Below are 19,593 nucleotides of genomic sequence, written 5' to 3'. Positions count from 1 at the left end.
GTGGGAGGACCCAAGTTCAAATCTCCAACAACCCCACAAAAAGCCATGCATGGTAGCCCATGTGTCTGTAACTCCAGTGCTGGGTGGCCCAAACTGGAGGATTCCTGGAGCTCCCTGGCCCACCAGCCTAGCAGAATCCCTGAGTTCAGTGACAGAGCTTATCTGAATCTGGTGGAGGGTGACTGAGGAAGACGGCTGGCTTGACTTCTTGCATTCATGTGATTGCACATGTGCACACATACACTAGTCACAGGCAGCCAGTTGTAGTTGCATGTGCATGCCTTTGGTCAGTGCTGGAATCTGCTTTAATGACAAATGCACTTGTGGTCTTTGCAGAATGCCGGGTACTGAAGTCATCTTATTCTCGAGCCTCGGCTGCTAAGTATTCTGGATCCAAAAGCCCAGGGCTCTCCCGCCGCAGCAAGTCACCAGCTTCAGGTAGGGACAGAAAAGCAGTCTTAAAAGGGGCTGTTCTCTTTACTTTTCCCACATTTTTATGAACTTAACAGCCTTTACCAGCTCGTGCTCTAGAGCAATGAGAGACAATGAGATTTTTAAAACAACAGCCTTAGATTTCTCTTCCAAAGGTGTAAGTCTCCCGAGGAACGCTTGCACTTGGTCCTGCCACGTCTTCTTGCAGATAGCCTCACTGTCTAGTCCTCCACTGGTGTGCACATAAACGCGTTTCATGTTTTCGGCACTGTTGACGGTATTTTGAATTCTGTGCTTCATAATTGTGGATTTTTATCTTCCTAAAACGACTTCTTCTTCACGCAGAACTGTATTTACTTGAAAATTCCCACATTCTTTTTTTTCATCAAGCAGCTATTAATAGTAGTAATGATTATTCTCAGAAAGGATTACTCAAATTCTATAAATTTCAGATCCAAATCCTACAACTTTGTCAAAATTTACACTGCTTTGACATTTTTTAATATTAAAACACTCACATTGTATCTCAGTAAGTTGGTTTTATGAGTGGATAGTAATCACAAGTAATTTTGCTCATTTAATTTATTGTTAAGGGAATGATTTTAGAGAAAAAGCATCTGTTTTTACAGGCAGTATTCTGATTACTGCCCAGCCTGCTGCTTCTTGGAGTGAACTAAACTTTTTGTTTTCTTGGAAACAAAATGATGATGATTTGACTGGAGAGGCGTCTCGAGGTGCAGAGTGGTCGGTCCCAGACCAAGCGTTTTAAACGTCAGACTTGGTCAGACATTCTCTCTGCCACCCCCACTGCAGCGCTCGGCTCACTTCCTCTAGGGCAGGCTGTGTTACTGTCTTTTAGACCTGCTGAATAACCTCTGTCCTTACTGTCTTCTCCTGCTCTGTGCATATGCGTGTGTACAGTAAAGAGGGCTGGCCACACCAGTGCCTGTTCTTCAGCCAAATCCCCAGGTGAGCCAGGAGCCTTACAGCTTTGTCTCTCTGCTGGGTTTTTGTTTCTGTCTTTTGCTGCATTTCTGTTTCCTTTGCTCCATTTCCATGAGTGTATCTGGCCTTCTCCTGTGGACCTCTGTGCCATATGCAATGTTTTACAATGTGCAGACCGCTTCAGCCTCCCTGCGCACTACAGAACCACTTAACCTAAGAAGATTGCTGCGTGCCTGACTGTGTAGTTGAAGCACGGTGGTCCAGGGGAAGGCAACCACCTCTAGGACTTCTGTGTTCCATCGAGCTGTAGAAAATGCTTTGTGACTGAAAAGCTAAAGTTTGTTAGCTGAGCCTGGCAGTGGTGGCACAGGCCTTTAGTCCCAGAACTCAGGAGCCAGAGGCAGGCAGATCTCTGTGAATTTGAGGCCAGCCTGGTCTACAGAGTGATGAGTTCCAGGATAGCCAGGGCTACAAGAGAAACCCTGTCTCAGAAAACAAAACATGTTTGTTATCAATAAAGATATGGAAGGAATTCCTAACCTCATACTTTGCCCATACCTGTGTTAAAGGTTTAGGCATCATTAAAAGCTTCTAATTCAAAGTGAGGTCTGATGGCCTGTGCCAGACTAAGATAAGGAGATATCTTGCTGCACATGGAAGGAGGCAGCCAACACTGCATCTTTTTAGTTGGGAGGCAGTTATTTTCACACAGTGCTTTACATTCAGACTTTCTAAATGGGTGCAGTTGACCCTGGGTTTTTTAACCAGAGGTATCCCTCTGCCATTAACCTTATTTTAAATTGTATTGACTCTGTGGTATCTTAAAACTGGAAACGTCAATGGAACATACATGTGTTTGGATATAGTTTTCTGGCTGAATGATGCCTAGCTTTTGTTTCAGGTCACAGGTTTATAGATGCTTGTCATGTCAGGAAAATGATTAAATCAAAGTAGAGAGAGTGGCTCAAGAGAGTCAGGTATGATTGATTCACCTTTGTCACCTGCGGCCTGAAGAGGAAACTTACTGAACTAATAATATTTCATGGCTACATTTGTCTTCAGACCATCTACTGTTCTATGACAAAGCCCAGTGAATATTTAAATGACTTAAAAAAATCTGAATTTGCAGTGCTTAATAACTGATTGAGGACTAGCATTTCAGTATGTTAAATCTTCAGCTGAATCCATATTGGGGTAGTGTCAGCCTCAGACTCCTCAGTGAAAGTTGTGAGACTTGAAAGCCACATCTTGAAAGGCAAAGACTCTTTAGAGGGGCCTTTGGAAGCATGTTTAGCACTGTAGAATGCTGGAAGTCTCGGCCAGTGTTGGTGCTCCACAGTGACTCTAAGACGTGCTGCTATGTCAACAGCAGTGTTTTCTACTCCTTCTCTGGCGAGGGGCGGAGAGGGTTGTGGGACAAGAAGCCGCAGTATTGGGAGCAGGTGTGCTTGCTTGTGCAGAGCCTTTGCCCTGCTGGTACCTGTAGTCCAGCTCCTCAGGAGGCTGAGGCAGGAGATTTGAAATGAACCTGGGCAAGGCAGCGGGAAAAACAACAGCCAAGACTTGAGGGATTAGCTGGAATTTCAGACAGTTAGTAACTTTATAAACATAATATTGTTCATGTCAATCTTAGGCTAGAAAGAGCTGCTTTGAGAGATGTTTCCGAGTCTAGTTAATCTTCCAACAAAACTCTGTGTAAATAGCTAAATAGTATGTTGAAATGAATAGATAGTAAAGTAGAAATCCATTTAGTCAATCTGTTATTTGAGTCTTATAAACACTGCTCTAGGGGCTGGAGAGGCGGCTGAGTGGTTAAGAGCACTGGCTCTGAGGTTGAGGACCAGCCATGAGATCCTAGCACTAATATCACAGCTAGGTGTCCTGTGATGCCTGTAACCCCAGTTCTGATGTGAGGTGGAGGCACGGTCCGGGCACTGGAGCTTGCTGGCTTCCCACATAGCAAAGAAGACTCAAACCATGGGTCCAGGGAGAGAGCCCACCACTGTCTGCCTGGAGAGTGATGGATGAGGATGTCTGATACCCTCTTCTGGCCTCTGTTGCACACACTTATGGCCATACAGTCAACACACACACACACACACACACACACACACACACACACACACACACACACCACTAGGTAACCAAGTGATTTAAAATTAGGAAAATTAAAAATATTGAAAAAGACCCTATCTACCGATTATAAAACCACAATAAAATAGACAAAATTGGCTTCATAAACACAGCCATCCCTGTGCACAGACGACTTGGCTGACCGTGTATGCTCCTCGGTCTGCAGTCTCTGCCTCCACTCAGGAACTGGCACTCCCTTTTGAGTCGCCTGTGTGGGATGTCTGCCTTCACATTTGACTTTCTACACTTAATTCAGGTGTTTGAAAATAATACTGTCTGCCTCCTATGTTTAAAAACAAAGTGGGGGGGGGGCTTCATTCTGCTTTTCATAAAGATGAATGGCAGCTTTCATCTGCTTTGGGCGAAAGCTCTTGAGGATTACTTTTGAAGTAAGAGGGATTACAAGTACTTTTAAGAGGAGAACAAACAACTAATCCCAGATATTAACCCACGAGCTTCATGAGATCACTGCGGAAACAGATCTAGACGATGGGATTGGGGATGCGCGTGAAGGGCGCTGAGATGGTTGTCCAGCAGCACTCTGCAGGCTAGAATCTGTGATTGACCCCCCCCAAACAGGATTAGCCATCCTCTGCTCAGCAGACTCCAAGCTTTCTACCAAAGCTGTGGAGGTGCAGAAGGCGAAGGTGGTATATAGAAAACTACCAGCATTTGCTCAAGAATGAGGACGTTCAACTGAAGAAAATGGGAGGATTAGAAATAACTAGCCTATATTAAAAAGTACTTGAATAGTTTATCTTTTAATGGCCTTCAATCAAACAAGAGTATAAGAAATAGTTGCTTTCACTTTCCATTAAGGATATACTTAAAGGTTAGGGTTGTAGTTCAGTGGTAGAGTATGTGTTCAGCATGCATGAAAAGCTTAGCTCAATTCTGAGCACCAAGAGGAGAATGGGAGGAAAGCAGGTAGATACACACACACACACACACACACACACACACACACACACACACACGTATTTGGATTACAGTCTAATTGATTTGAAAGAGCCATACAGCCATACGCATTTCTCAGTGACTCACATTAGTATATACCAAGATGAAGTTGGATAGTGGCGGTTTGTAATGGCCTTCATCACAGACCATCACAAATACAGTGGCTGGCCATTTGTCTGTGTTTTCTAGAAGGCAGATTGTGTGGACAGGGTCTCTCGCTCACACCTGTACTTCCATGAATGTCTTCTATATTTGTTTATACCATTGTTGGGACACAGTTATTGCAGATAATTCTAATTTCACTCCTTGTCTGACTTTGTCTGTAATGCCGGAAGACACATTGCTTTTGCTTCTTGCTGATTCCGTCACCTGCTTTGGGCTTTAAATGAAGCAAAGCTTCATGGGAGCCATTTTGTGCATGTGCTTAGTGTTTCCACAGTCGGGTTGTTTGGAGTTTTGATGACTGTCTCCTTCGTTGTTTCCTGGTCCAGTGAACGGAACTCCCAGCAGCCAGCTCTCCACTCCTAAGTCCACGAAGTCCTCTAGTTCCTCTCCAACCAGCCCGGGAAGTTTCAGAGGATTGAAGGTATGAGAGAAGAGAGCTGGCACGATTCTGTGAGTCTGTTGTTTGTGTGGTTTCACAGTTAGGTTTGTTTGTGAGCTTGAAAAGCCTGAGCTGGATCCTGTCATCACATTACCTGGCCTCCCTAACGCCTCTTGCATGGACACGTTCACGTCCTGTGAGGCTGCACAGTTGTGATGGGTTAAGCAAAATGTGGTGAAAGTCCAGTAAATTATTATTCTGACTAGTGTAGATGATTTGCAAGTGGCAAAGCATTGGAAAACACCATAATTCATTTTAAAAGGCCCTTTGGAATCATGATTTTAATATGGCTAAGGTAATTTGACTTTATTGAAGTCTGCAACTTGGGAGAACTATCAACATGCCATTTACACCTGCAGGAAGATAGCACAAGAAAAACATGCACATTTTGGTGAGGAATTTAGACATGAATAGACATTAACTATGATGTTAAAAAAATAAAGAGAATAGCAGCAAAATTAGTGGTTGGCTTAATACCACCCACCTAATAGGGAGATTATGAATGCACAAAGCTGAAATTTGCAAAATTTTGATGTTTCATTTGATTTAATAAATCCCAGTACTTTAAAATTTATAAAATATGTCTGGTAAAACAGCAAAAATAAGCCGGGGGGTGGTGGTGCATGCCTTTAATCCCAGCACTCAGGAGGCAGAGGCAGGCGGATCTCGGTGAGTTTGAGGCCAGCCTGATCTACAAAGTGAGTTCCAGGAAAGGTGCAAAGCTACACAGAGAAACCCTGTCTCGAAAAACCAAAAGGAAAAAAACAAAAATCAAAACAAAAACAAAAACAAACAAACAAAAAAAAACACAGCAAAAATAATTGGTGTTAAACATCGAATGTTTCTTTTATTGACACAATCAGATTATTTATATGGTAAAATGCTTTGAAAATACTAAAGTTTATATCATGCCATGTATGTATGTATGTGTTCCTTAGTGTTAAGTTGTATCAGATATACCAGTATTAAGAATACAGTCTCTGGCTGGGCAGCAGTGGTGCATGCCTTTAATTGGGAGGCAGAGCAAGGCGGATCTTTGTGATTTCGAGGCCAGCCTGGTCTACAGATCGAGATCCAGGACAGGCACCAAAATTACACAGAGAAACCCCTGTCTCCAAAAAACAAACAAACAAACAAACAAAAAAGAATACAGTCTCTGAAAATGGTTGCTTAAACCCCTCAAACACAAAGTTTTCTTTAGGAATGTTGAAGAATCTTTTTGATTATTATAATGAATGACAAGCGTTTCTTACCACTGCTGTGTGAATAGGGAATAAAAACCTACCGAGTCTAGAATCTTGATACCTTGAAGAGATGCAGGAGGTCTTGGGTCTCAGCTTCCCAAAGTGGGTAGCACTATCCACCTGAGTGTAAGCTCAGCTTGCCCTACCCTGAGAAGGACGTGAGAACAGAAACGGTGTAATGAAGATTGCCTTGGTTTGTGCTTGCTTGGTTACGGACCCCAGTGAAGGTGGGAAGAGACTGATAGTGAACGTAGGGGTAATGTATAGCTTGTACCTGCTGCTCATTACAGGACGCACTTCTTAGAACCAGCCAGGTTGGTGGCTCCAGCTTGTAATCTCAACATGCTGGAGGCAGAGGCAGGAGGATTGCTACAAGTTCAAGGCTAGTCTGGTTTGCATGGTGAGTTATAGGCAATCTGGAGCTACAGAATGAGACACTATCTTTAGAAAGAAGGAAAGGAAGAAAAAAAGAGAAAAGGAAGGAAGGAAGGAAGGAAGGAAGGAAGGAAGGAAGGAAGGAAGGAAGGAAGGAAGATAAAAACAAACAAACCCAGGTAGTTTAGTAAGTGAAGGCTGACAGCCACATGACCTGAGTGTGATCACTAGACCCCCATAGCAGAAGATAATTGACTCTTACATGTTGTCTTCTGACTTCTGCATGCAAACACATGCATGTGCATACACACACAGAAGCACACACTAAATAGATGCAATTAAAACTATTTTAGGAGCTTGAGAGATGGCTCAGCAGTTCAGAGCATTGGCTGCTCTTATAGGGGACCCAGATTTGATTCCCAGAGCCTGGCAGCTCAAAACTGTTTGTAACTCCAGTTCCAGGAAATATAATACCCTCTTCTGTGTTCTCTTGACAGTAGGCATACACACAGGAAACATTCCTGCACATTAAAAAATAAACTAATAAATCTTTAAATAAATATATTAAAATTTTTAAGGTATTTTTCTGAAGTATTAAATTGGCTAAAACCAGTTTATACTATATTTGAATTCTTAGTTCAGTTTGTCAAAAAGAAAAAAAAAACTTGCCAGGCGGTAGTAGCACATGCCTATAATCCCAGCACTCGGGAGGCAGAGCCAGGCGGATCTCTGTGAGTTCGAGGCCAGCCTGGGCTACCAAGTGAGTTCCAGGAAAGGCGCAAAGCTACACAGAGAAACCCTGTCTCCAAAAACCAAAACAAACAAACAAACAAACAAAAAACAACAACAACAAAAAGATGGAATGAAACTAGTAGTCAGCCGAGTGTCTCAGATACAAAGCCATGCCTGGTTTTGTTAGCATCTCTCCAGAGTGTAGCTGGTACCTTCACATTGCAGTCATAAAAGACCATGTAGAGGAAGCAAGATAATCTTCAAATTGTGAATACTTTCTGAAGGGTGTGCGGAGTCTAAGATGATGAGCGGTGGCCACTGAATTCCAATTCTTCAGACCCCAAACTGACAAGTGTCAGGATGATGGGAAGTGTTTTGTGCTAGTCGGCCTCCCGTGATTGTAACAAGACCCTGACGATGACCAGTGAGAGAGGAAAGGTTCATTTGAACCCACTATTCTTGAGGTTTGGGTTTATGGTCGCTCAGCTCCTGTGGGTCTGTGGTGGCCTAGTACATCATGCCTGCTTCATGACCAGGGGGTAAAGAAAAGACAAGGATCCAGTCCTACAGCCCCTCAGCCCCCCAGGGGTATTACCCCAGTGACCTAAATACCTTGTACTGGACCCCACCTTCTAAAGGCTCCCCACCACCACCACCCATAATGCCTTCTTGAGGAGCAAGCCCCCTGTACATGTACCTTTATGGTAGGCATACCATCTAGACTACAGCAACCAGCTGGAATTTGGGGGTCTTGTCTAGGTAGTCTTAAAGGGAAAAAGGAATTAGTCTGGCCTCTTACTGAAGATGATCTAACAGCCTGGGAGAGTACCAAAAGGCAAAGTGGACCATTTCAGTGGGGTTTGGTGTGATGGAGAGCTTGGCTTCAGCCCCAGTTCCAACAAGACACACGGGGATATTTCTAATCAAGGAACGGGGTGTGGGCAGGGGATGCAGGCTCCTAAGAGGAGCATCAAGGGCAGGATTTCCAGCTAAACAGACTTGAAGGGATTGCTGTGATGACAGACAGGCCAGGGTAGGGATCTCCCCTAAAGGAACTTTGCAGTATTATAGGCATGGGGAAGGACATCCAAGGTCTGGCCTCTTTAAACAGAGAACCCATAGAAGTTAGAATAAAATTTGGGTCTTAGGAGAGAACCCCTGAGAGCAGTTAACAGTCTAGACTCTGGCCTGCCAGCTTAGTCCTCATGTTATAGGCTTGGGTCCTGGGAACTGACTGGCTCGGGTTCCATGGTCTTTGTCTGACCGCAGTGGCTTGACTGTCCCTGGACCATGCGTTCATCCTAGGCTGTGACTGCAGTGTCTTAGGAGGGTAGCAGTGGATCAGTTGTGTGCAGTGCTTGAGTTCTGATAAATTCCCTGCAGGAAAGAAGGTAAGATTAAATTCAAGAGGCACAAGGGAAGGAGACGGGGAAAGACTGAGGAGTCCCTGGGAGGGAAGAGGCAGGGTAAAGGAACTAGGAGGACAAGAAGGATCCTCTGGGACTTCCTCAGGAGACCATGGTCAAGTGCCCGGGAACATGTGTCTGCTGGGAACTGAAGGTCAACACCTGACATCCTCCTGACCCCACAGAGCTTTTGTAAGGTGGTAACAGACACATAGCTCAGTTACTGGTTTTCCTTGATAAATACCCATGGGGCTGAGTTTGCTGAGGTTGACAGGCTAGAAGTAGACAGTGTGGCACCAAATAATCTGAGAGATCCCATTTACAGGTTTCAGAGGTGTCGGTGCATTGGGATGGAGAGGGTTTGGTAAAATGAAATAATTCATACCTGTGAACTTCCTGTGGTCAGGAAGGGGGGAAAAAAAGGAGTCAGGGAAAATGCCCCTTCCAAGGACTTGTCCCTCAGTGACCTACTTCCTCCAGTTTGTGTTGGTTAGATCTCAAGTCCTAAAGGTTCCACAACCACCCACAATAGCACTATTAGCCCTGGACCAAGGGTGTAATAAGCACATGACCCTGACGCTGGTAAGAGCTTGCCTAGCAAGCGCAACTTCCTGAGTATACTACTGGATGTGGCACTCCATGCCTGTAATTCTGGCATTCAGTAGGTGGGGCAGGAGGATCAGAAGTTCACGGTCATCCTTAACTGTGTATCAAGTTCAAGGCCAGTCTGGGCTACATGAGACACTGACTCAAAACAACCCACCATTTAAAAAAAAAAAAAAAAAAAACCGAAATGAAAACAAACACCTGAGCCTATGAAGTACATTTTATATTAAAACCGCAGTGTCTCAGTATGAGATAATGGTGTACATGGACCTGTGGTAGAAGCCACACATGGGGAATATGGGATTTGGAAGCAGAGCCTGTGCTTCACCTGAGGTCACAGTGAAAAAAAAATCAAGGCTAGTCTTAAACAGATTGATTAGAAACAATGAGGTTAGAGCAAAATTTATAAACAGAATTGTTAACGGGTAGTCTAACCAACAGATCCCTATTGGGCTGCTACTCCAAAATGGAGCCCTAGATACTAAAACTTGGCTTCCCTTTGTTTGGAATTGGGGAAAGTGGCTTTTCTGAAAAGCATGGTCACTTCGAGTGATAGTTACCTAAGGAAGAGGCAGGTATTAAACCTGAAAATTCCGAGGAGAGAGACCAAATCTACAACTGTCCAATCAAAGCAGGCTTTATTCAGTACTGATGGGGAAGATGGGGACACTGCCCAGGTCCATACTGGAGATCCCCAGATTCCCATACTGGTGCGGAATTAGGTTAGCTAGGTGCTCAGAAAGGCAAAACCCACAAGGCTGCAGTGCTTCCCGCCTTCGTCCAACTGGGGGCAAGCGTACTTCCTGCCTGTGTACCTCCTATGCACATCCTGTGCAGTTGGGGCAACCAACCTTGTTTATAGCCACCAGAACACGTGGCTTATTGTCTTAGATAAACAACAGCCCCCAGCATTCCAGAAGTTACCTGTGAGGCTTACGGGTTAACTTTAACCCTTCCACAGTTCAGACAGGAGCCTCCTTCCCAGCAGGCTTCTGGCTGCCTCCCACAGCATTGGCACCAAGAGGACTTTGCCATGAGGCCAGTTCATGAGGTTCACAATGGCACTTGGCCTCCTGGTGTTCTATTCCTTTTAGTAGTTAAAGAATTCTGCCCATGTTCCAGCCAATCCCAGTTAAGCCTTGGCAACTGAGACAAAGTCTTTGGGTCAGAGGGGTGAGGTGGAATTGGAGAACCTAGTGTGCAGTCCCATGGACAGCCTCAGCCACAGTGACCACACGCCACTTGATTCAGCTCTCTCTCTTGTTTAGAGGCAGACATGCGGTGTTGTGGTTAGAAGCAGGGACTCCAGTCAGAGTGGCTGGGTTTGGTGTTGGTGTGGCCCCTCATGGGCTGTGTGACCTTGGGCAAGCCATGTTGCCCTTTTCTACAAAAAAGAGGGTTCACGGGATGCCTCGAAGCCCTGGACTAAACCCAGAGACTAAGCGCACTTAGGACAGCTTCGATATTCTTACTATGACTGTGGGTCCCTAGGTTCAGATAACATGAAAGGAAATTCCACAAGGAACACCTGAGTGTACAATAGTGGGTAAGGAGAAAGGTAAACACGAGAGAAGTCAGCCTGAGTTTTTCTCTTATATTCTTGTGTTTTATGTACTTGAAAATATTCTGACTCTGGTGATATTTTATTTGTGTGGAAATGTGATATTTTATTTGGGTATTAATAAAGTTTGCCTGGAGATCAGAGGTCATAGCGAGCCATAAACGGAAGTCAGGTGGTGGTAGCACATACCCTTAATCCGATTACTTGGCAGGCAGAGTCTCTGTGTGGACAAGGACACAGCCAAGTGTGGTGACACACGCCTTTAATCCCAGTACCAACCATAGAGACCTGGAGCTCTGTATAGACAGGCAGTGACGAGGAAGTGAGGTAGCTGGGCCAAGAGCCATTGAGAAGGCAGAACAGCAAGGCAATAAAAGCACAGGTTAGACAGGAAGAAGCTCTCTCTGGGGAAGCTATGGTGTGGTGGTAAGCTAAGGCTAGTCCTACCTCTTCGCTACTTCTCTGATCTCTTTGGCTATTACCCCTGTATTTGGCCCTGTGTTTCTTATTTAATAAGACTGTTTAGAAATTTGTCTACATCTGACCAAGACCTCCTAGCTCTTATGAATCCTAAGTAACATTCTTGGAGCCCAGGAAGCTGCAGGTCACATCACCTGAGGGATAATCTTGTTGATAATACAGATTCACAGGCCATGCTCTCTGGGCTGGAGTTCAGCTCCAGAGGGTTTATTAGAAACAGCGTCTAAGGTCTGTAGCTGAGGGGAGGAAGGTTCAAGAAGGGCAGGGAGTCTCACATTTCACTGCTTCCTCCTGTCTGTTACTGACCTTCCCTCCCAAATCGCCCCTTCTTTGCTTCCATGTCCTTTGCACGGATCCCAACCCTTAACAACAGTAAACACCGATTTCCTCACAGCTTCTTGGGAGGTGGATTTCAGGAGCAGGTTAATTGGGTGGTTCTGGGCTGGCTCGCTTATGACTAGCTGGCAGGGTACACATCAGGGTTAGAGTCACCTGAGGCTTGATGGGAGTAGGGTATCCACTTATCAGGTGACTTCTTCCTTTGCTGACAAGTGGGCTGGAGGCAGGAGAATAGGAAGCTGGAGGAGGATGTTCCATAGACCAACACAGGAAAGGCAAAAGGCAGCTGGGAGAAGACTGGCAACTTTAGTCTCCTGAACTTCCTGCAAGCCTAGAGAGCAGGCTCACGATGCTAATGACCCACAAAAGGTCACCTCAGACCTCGCCTCAGCCCCTTTTCTCTCTTGCCCTCTGAGTGGCAGGCCACAGAGAAGATATGGCACACCTCCAGGCTCTTCTGTGTCTCCCTCTTAATAAACTGTCTTCTCTCTTGTAACTGACTATACGTCTCTGTATAATTCATTGTGTAGAGGCAAGAGAAACTGACCTCTGGACTCGGATCCATACCTGTTGGAGGTCCAGAAAGCCCTGGTTCCTCCCTAATGGGACTTTCCTGTGGACTGGCTTTATGTCCTCAAAAGGTGGCTGCTGGCTTTTCCTGGAACAAAGTGACAGGAGAAAGATGCCATTCAGCTCTTGTCTCTGTGACCCAGCTTTGGAAGCCAGACCTTCTTTTCCCACAGTGTCTTAGGAGGGACACAAGTCAGCCAGTTCAGCCTGGGAGGAGGCTCCTTGGTCCTCTTTGGGTCTGGCTACTCCAGCAGCAATCCCATTTTCATCTCCTAGGCACCCAGAACTTTGCTTTTCCACTCTGATCTCCCTGGACTTCCTGTCCATCTTCCCGCTTGAAGGTCACCACAGTCTTTCTGCTCATCAGTTTTACAGCTCTGTCCTCTTTCCTGACGTTTTCATCCACAGTCGGAACCATCCTGTTTCCTGCCAATCTTTTCTCTTCAAGTCTTGGACTCCACTGCTGACATTGTTTTATTTCTCTTAACTCCCACCTTCCTGGCTTTGTCCTTGACCTCAGCCTGTGATCTCTCTTCTTTGGCAGGGCACCTCAGAGTCCCTTGGATATAGCTGGCAGCTTCTGCAGGATTACATACTGTCCTTAAATCACGGCATTTGGGGCAGGGGTGCAGATAGGCAATAAAGAGTACTAAATATGTCATCGACTGCCAGGCAGATGAAGAAAACATTTCCCTGAACTTTAGTTCATCATCTGTCGAAACTGAAGACTTTTAAGGCAAGACCTAGGGCTTCAGAGTCAGGCACACAGTTTTGAAATGCCTGCGTTTTTGTTGCAGAGGTGTATGCCTGTCAGCTCTCCGCTGTGAGCATTCTTGTTGGTGGAAAGGAGGAGGAACAAAGTACATGTGGAACATTCCCAACATCTTGAGATTATAAACTGTCTGATGTGCTGAGGTTTTATCTGATGATGTCTCTTGGGTCTGCTGGTGGTGAAAGGTTCCCAGATTTGTGAGGTGTGATGAAACGCTGGCTGTGTCTAGCCTGATTGGCAGAGCTAAAATGTAACTCTCTGACCTCCTGAACTTGGAGCCTTCTTTTCAAAGCTGTGAAATGTAAACCCACAGTAGCTGCTGACCTCAGCCATCTCCCCTTGCCCCTGGAGCTTTTGCTTTTCTGCTGTGTTTAAAACTAAGTTAATAATTTTCACTCTGAGGCTCTTTTCATTTCCCCAGCAAACACTGTGTGGTGACTTCATCTTTGAACATAATTGATTTTGTTAGACAGAAACAGAAACAAAGAGGCAGATTAAGTAGTTTTGAAGACTTTGGTGCCCTAGCAAAATAAATCATGGCATTGAATACCAGATGCTGTTTGTACATGGCGGTTACTCAGTTTGTTTGGGGATAGTTCAGCCTTCTGGGCCGCAACCCATTAGGGTAGATGAGAGGGTCACCATGCAAACCAGTGAGTACAAGTTAGAGCAACTGTGGAACTTTATTTGAATGTGTTCCCATTCAGTGCCCCCTTGCTCATGAACGCAGGACACTGGAAGGCCTTCATGTTAGAACATTGTAGGTAACTGGATGGAGTTAGGGGTTGCTGCAGTGACCAGCCACGACACCCTGGATCCTAGAGATTATGAGGTTCGCAGTAAAAGCATGGAGACATTTTTAACAGGGGGCCTTATGATTCCTCCAGTCTTGTTCAAAAGCAATAAGCCCGAAGGGCTCACTTACAGATGTGATGGAGTTCTAGCTGATTTGGGCTGATGACATAGTCTATGGGGTGTGTTAAGGAATGGAAGGGTTCAAGTGAGCAGATTGCACAAAGCTATCAAGCTAGCCACTGTCTTCTGTCTTACTTACATACCCGGTGAGTTCTGTTTATCACCATTAACCAGCTACATATCTCAGATGCCATAGGTAAGTGGGTAGTTCTCTTAGTAGGGACAGGGAAATGCGGAAAATATTTGCAAAAGAAATAGAATTTGTATCGTCATTGTGGCTTCCTGTGTTTTCACCACTCTGTTGGCATGTCTCCAGGCCCCAGTGACTAGTCTACCTTCTATTTAACAATAGTGATTCACCGACATTTCTGTTGGAGGCACATGAACCTCGATGGCGCTGGCCGCATGTCCTCTCCCTCCACAGGGTGCCTCTGCCTTCACACTCACTGCTTTCCCATGTTTGTCAGAGAGCTGGCTCCCACCACCTGTTCTATTTCCTGTGTTCTTCCCATGCTTCTCGTCACCCTGGAATCACAGTACAAAGCAGGTTTATAATTATTCGGCTGCACAAGGAACTGGGATAGGAAAGGAGAGGGGCTTTACTCAAAATAAACAGTGGGGAAGTTACAAAGGTCCACAGGAACTCAGTGGGTAAACACTGCAGTGCTCATAAGTGAGCCTGGAGGTAAATGTTGAGCTTCTTGGGGAGTTCTGGAGTCAGTCAGGACTTCAGACAAGAAAGGAACACAGGAGAGTGCTACCTGCTTGGAGGAAAGCTGAATAGAGAGGACCAAGGCTAGTTCCAATATCCCCAAAGCAGTGTAGGGACATGTGTCCTGAGTTCTGAGCACTGGAGACAGATGAGGGTGTCCATGCCTGACCCAGCCAGGTGTAGACCGCCTCACTCTGGGCAATGATATTTAGATGTGTGGTGCACAGGTCCCTGTCCCTGTTACTTGTTAGAATTTGATGACCCAGCCCCCGGTCTGTTTGTTCAGAGTGCTGGGAATCATCAGCAGGGCTCTTGTTATTTATCTTTGAGATTTAACTTTGCAGAAGAATTTCATTCTTTCCATTGTTTATTCCACTAACTGGCAGGGCATGTTTGTAATCCCAGCACTTAGGAGGCTTACACAGGGGGCTCATAAGTTCAAGATGAGCATGGGCTATACAGCAAGAGCCTTGCCACAGACAAATAGAACCAGGCCGATACTAGTTCAAGTAGGATCTTTTATTTCTTCGGCAATTTTCAGTCTAGGAAGAATTGTATTGGAGGAGGAATCAGCTTGGAATGAATGATTTAACAAATCATTAAAAACTTGTTTACTAGACAGTCATTTTAGCTCTGTGTTAGGCATTTGGGGGAAAGTGCTAACGGAGCTTGAATTCATGTTCGGAGTCAGTGACTTTGTTCAGCGGTTTTCCAGGTGTGAGCTAATGTCAGGTCCCTAAAGTTCAAGCTGGGTGCTGCTGCTTTGACTTTTGAGAGCCGAGATGTAGACTTGGGGAGGTTAAGTAACTAATAAATAAAGGGAATTGTTTGAGCTAATGTGAGTATGAAACTCATGAGGAAAGTGGTGGGCAATACACTGGCTAGGAGAGGAGACAGCCCGGAGGCAGCCTGAAGACCTGGGCTATTTTGTTGGGAAGAAAAACCCACCAGGGTTCTCGGATCCCTCAAATTTCTCTGACGGTAGCTTGTGGAGTGGGGGCCATGGAAAGTGTTAGAGGCCAGGTGAACCTGGAGGGGGATCTGACCGGGATGGTAGTTGTCGGAAATGGAATCCGTTAGTTAGTTGTTTTGTAAGCCTCCTCTTAGCCCCCTTCTGAATTGGCTCTTACACATCCAGCTTTAGATGCAGTCTTGTACCGTGCTCCCAGCTCTGGAGCTGCTTTCAGTTTTAGTGCCAGACTATAAATGAAATAGGACAAGACAAATAAAAAGATGAAGCACTGAGGATCGGATTGCTCACCAATTATGTTCTGTTATTAGGAGGTAAAATGATTGGACTAAGAGCTGGCTGGACATTTAGTCTAGAACTTTTAGAATTCTCTGTGGTGCCGAGACATTTGCACTGGTTTTGGTACTTGTCTAGCTATGATGTCATAATGCATGCTTTATTTTTTTTATTGAAGTCAAAAGTAGCACAATGTGTTTTAAAAAGTAGTACACTGTGAATTTTTATGATGTTAAATCTGAATTGCAACTGTATCTGTGAAATAAATTTATTAATGTGTTACATTGTATAAAAGGAAAAAGGAGAAGAAAATTCTGTATCATTTCTTATATCAGTCATTTGACATTATATAACTATTGTCTATCACATAAGGACTAGGAAGCTAATGATTTGTAAATGTATCCCAATACACAATGGTTATTTTCTTCTTTTAGCAGGTTTCTGCTCCAGGCAGATCTTCTTCCAATGTGAACGGTGGACCTGAACTTGACCGCTGCCTGAGTCCTGAAGGTGCTTCTCAGTCTGATTATTGCTTTTATAAAGGAAGTCATCCATCTGAACTTGGTGGCCATCAGGATCCCTCCTGAGCCACATTCTTCCTCAACAGGGATGCGATAGGTCCCCTGATAGTCCGGGTAGCTTTAGTGAGGTGTTGAGAGTGGGGTCACTTGAGGGTGTGTTAGTCTCTCTGCCATACACCACGTTATCCCTGTTTCAGATCCGCGACCTGGGCTTCCTGTCTTGTCTGTGCTCACAATTCCTAGATCTTTTCCCATTCTCTCACTTAGATGAACACAGACAACAGGACACATTGTGATCAGTGGTCTGATCTTAACTCACAGCCCAGTGCACACTTTCTCTGAGAAGGCTTTGAGCCAGGAATTAGCCTCAACACAGTGTCTTACTTTGATAGAACTTTTTTTACTAGAACCAAGGAGAACTCTCCAGGGTACTCCTAGATGGAACCCATCCTCCTCTTGTCCAAGACAGAAGTTTCGAAGAGGTCTGGTTAGAATCCCTAACTGACATTTCAGGATTTGTTAGGCTTATTGATTTTTGTGGGTTCCTGATTCTAACCAACAAGGTCAAAAGGAAACTGGTGATTCAGGCATTCTGTTTAGGAAATATGCTGAGGGATTTTCTTTAGTTTGGCTATGGACCTATAAATAATTGCATTGTATTTCATTGTTTTCCAACTAAGTAGGAGTCAGTACAAAATGCTGACCTTTCCTCCAGACTTTGCATTTATCCTTGGTTGCAGGTGTGAATGGGAACAGGTGCTCTGAGTCATTGACCCTTCTGGAGAAATACAGAATCGGGAAGGTCATCGGAGATGGCAACTTTGCTGTAGTTAAAGAGTGTATGGACAGGTGAGTGGCTGATGGTTTGTTCCCCACCACATACAGTTCTCCCACTACTGAATGGTCTCAGTCAGGGTTTCTGTAGCTGCGGAGAGACACTATGACCATGACAACCCTTATAAAGCAAACATTGACTTGAGGGGGCTCGTTGACAGTGTCAGAAGTTCAGTCCTTTATCATCATGGTGGAGAGTACGGCAGCATGCAGGCAGATGTGGTGCTGGAGCTGTGAGTGCATCATCTTAATTCAGAGGCAATAGGAAGACAGCTGACTCACTGGGCAGTATCCTGAGCATAGGAAACCTCAAAGCCCATCTTCACAGTGACACACTTGCTCCAGCAAGGCCCCACCTCCTACTAGTGCTACTCCCTATGAGATTATGGGGGCCGAATACATTCAAACTACCACATGAATGAAAGGCCTTTCTAGAAAGAGTCTCTTTTCCCTTTCCCAAAAGAATCCGTCCTTGGGACTAGCCCTTTGGCGTGGCCACAAGCAGTTGATTTCAGTTACGTACATACAATTGTTTTGTGCGCATGTGGTTTAAAGGACATATCAGAACTCATCCACCAGCCTGGAAAAAAGTAAGGAAGAAATGAACCACTGGAACAAGAAAACCTGCAACACCACATCAGGCTCTGCTCAGTGCTCACTGTGTTACTTCCTTGGACCTTTGCAGCAATGCTGAGCTAGTCCCATAGCTCTGGATAAACGAGCCATGACAGTGAGATCAGAAGGAACCAACCTCTGCTTGTCTCGACCTCTTAAAGCAATATGAAAGTCCTGGCAGATGCACATGAAAGTCTGTGTGTTCTTAGAACACTGCCCTACCTGCTCTGAACGGCTGATTTTCTTAGTCGTAATGTTCTGATAATTACAGTTTGTCCATTCTGAGACATCTCCAGTGAGGGTTCACTGCCCTTTATCTATTGCTATGTAAGGTAACTGCTGTTCTTGAAACCTTTACAGAGCCCTGGCATATAGATTGCTGCCTGAGAAAACAATGAGGCATCTAAAATGTAACTTCTAAGGACATGTTAGAAATGTGGCTTATAACATGAGGGGAGAAATTTATATATTACCTTTCCAAGCCGAGCCTCATCTCTGTGCACCAATGCGCTTTGGCAGAAGACCTGCAGATGAAAGAACACATGTATTCTGAATACTTTGTGAGAATACTGTGATGGTCTCTGTCGAACTGTTTTCATTTGAGTTGGTTTTTTTCTGTTTAAATTCAACTATGCTAATATTGAGTAAAAATTAAATAGTATTGAATTAAGACTCTTTTTGTTGTTATTTTTGTTTTGTTTTTCGAGACAGGGTTTCCCTGTGTAGCTTTACGCCTTTTCCTGGAGCTCACTTGGTAGCCCAGGCTGGCCTTGAACTCACAGAGATCCGCCTGGCTCTGCCTCCTGAGTGCTGGGATTAAATTAACTGCCCGGCTGAATTAAGACTTTTGTGTCCAATAAGTGATTTGTTTAGTACCAGGCAGGGCCTACAGGGTGGAAATGAAGTAGCACCAGATCTTGTTGAAGGAATGGAGGAAAAATAGGTACTAAAAGTGCCAGGACTTGGCAGTTTTCAACTGTAGAACAGGAGGTGGTTTATTTTTCCTTGTTAATCTGATCTACTTTTCTATACATTTATTCTTCTTAGACACCTGTCTTGAGACTTAAGAAAGTGTTTCTTTTCTTGTGTTGCTGCAACAGAATTTAAATACTTCAGTATGAGTTATTAACACAAAAGAAGATTCAGTTAGCCTGGCTTTGTCTTGTTCTTTTCTTTTCTTGGGAGTTCTTCCTCCTGTGACCCCTCTTCACACTGTGTCTAAGGGACAGAAGTGTGGGTGCTGTAGAGGGAGCTGGGAAGGAAGGTTTATTCTGATTCATAGAGCTGACGCCTTCCTATGGTTATTCCTAGGTCTACTGGAAAAGAGTTTGCCTTAAAGATTATAGACAAAGCCAAATGCTGTGGAAAGGTCAGTATGTACAACTGCTACACGGGGCCACGGAGCGGGAGGTATTCTAGCGGGAACTTGAGACCTTCGTTGCAGGAGATGGACTCACAGAAACCAAAACGAAAGTAATAATTTTCATCGTGCTGTTTTCTAGTGACTTTTACCTCTAAGACCGTAAATTTATATGATCTTGGATTTAACGATAAAAAACATGAAACTCTCTTTCCTGGGAGATTCCTAGTCTCA

The 19,593-nt window shown here is 44.7% G+C and overlaps 1 protein-coding gene across 7 annotated transcripts in view; it reads left to right on the top strand.

Moving 5' to 3' along the window:
• Dclk2 (doublecortin like kinase 2) overlaps positions 1-19,593 on the top strand; it is a 130,605-nt gene that overhangs the window by 83,864 nt on the left and 27,148 nt on the right. For 3 of the 7 annotated variants that reach the window (XM_036191271.1, XM_036191267.1, XM_036191273.1), the window contains exons 4-9: positions 337-438; positions 1,354-1,401; positions 4,959-5,053; positions 16,464-16,539; positions 17,291-17,399; positions 19,311-19,368. In XM_036191271.1, coding sequence (XP_036047164.1) covers positions 337-438; positions 1,354-1,401; positions 4,959-5,053; positions 16,464-16,539; positions 17,291-17,399; positions 19,311-19,368 — 488 coding nt within the window. The remainder of the gene's footprint in view (positions 1-336; positions 439-1,353; positions 1,402-4,958; positions 5,054-16,463; positions 16,540-17,290; positions 17,400-19,310; positions 19,369-19,593) is intronic. The other 4 variants (XM_036191268.1, XM_036191274.1, XM_036191270.1 and 1 more) reach the window with 3 other exon arrangements.

Source organism: Onychomys torridus, chromosome 6 (genome assembly GCF_903995425.1).
Source record: "Onychomys torridus chromosome 6, mOncTor1.1, whole genome shotgun sequence".
NCBI classification, from domain to species: Eukaryota; Metazoa; Chordata; class Mammalia; order Rodentia; family Cricetidae; genus Onychomys; species Onychomys torridus.
The sequence above is the reverse complement of the archived record's forward strand: the minus strand, read 5'-3'. Positions and strand labels throughout refer to the sequence as shown.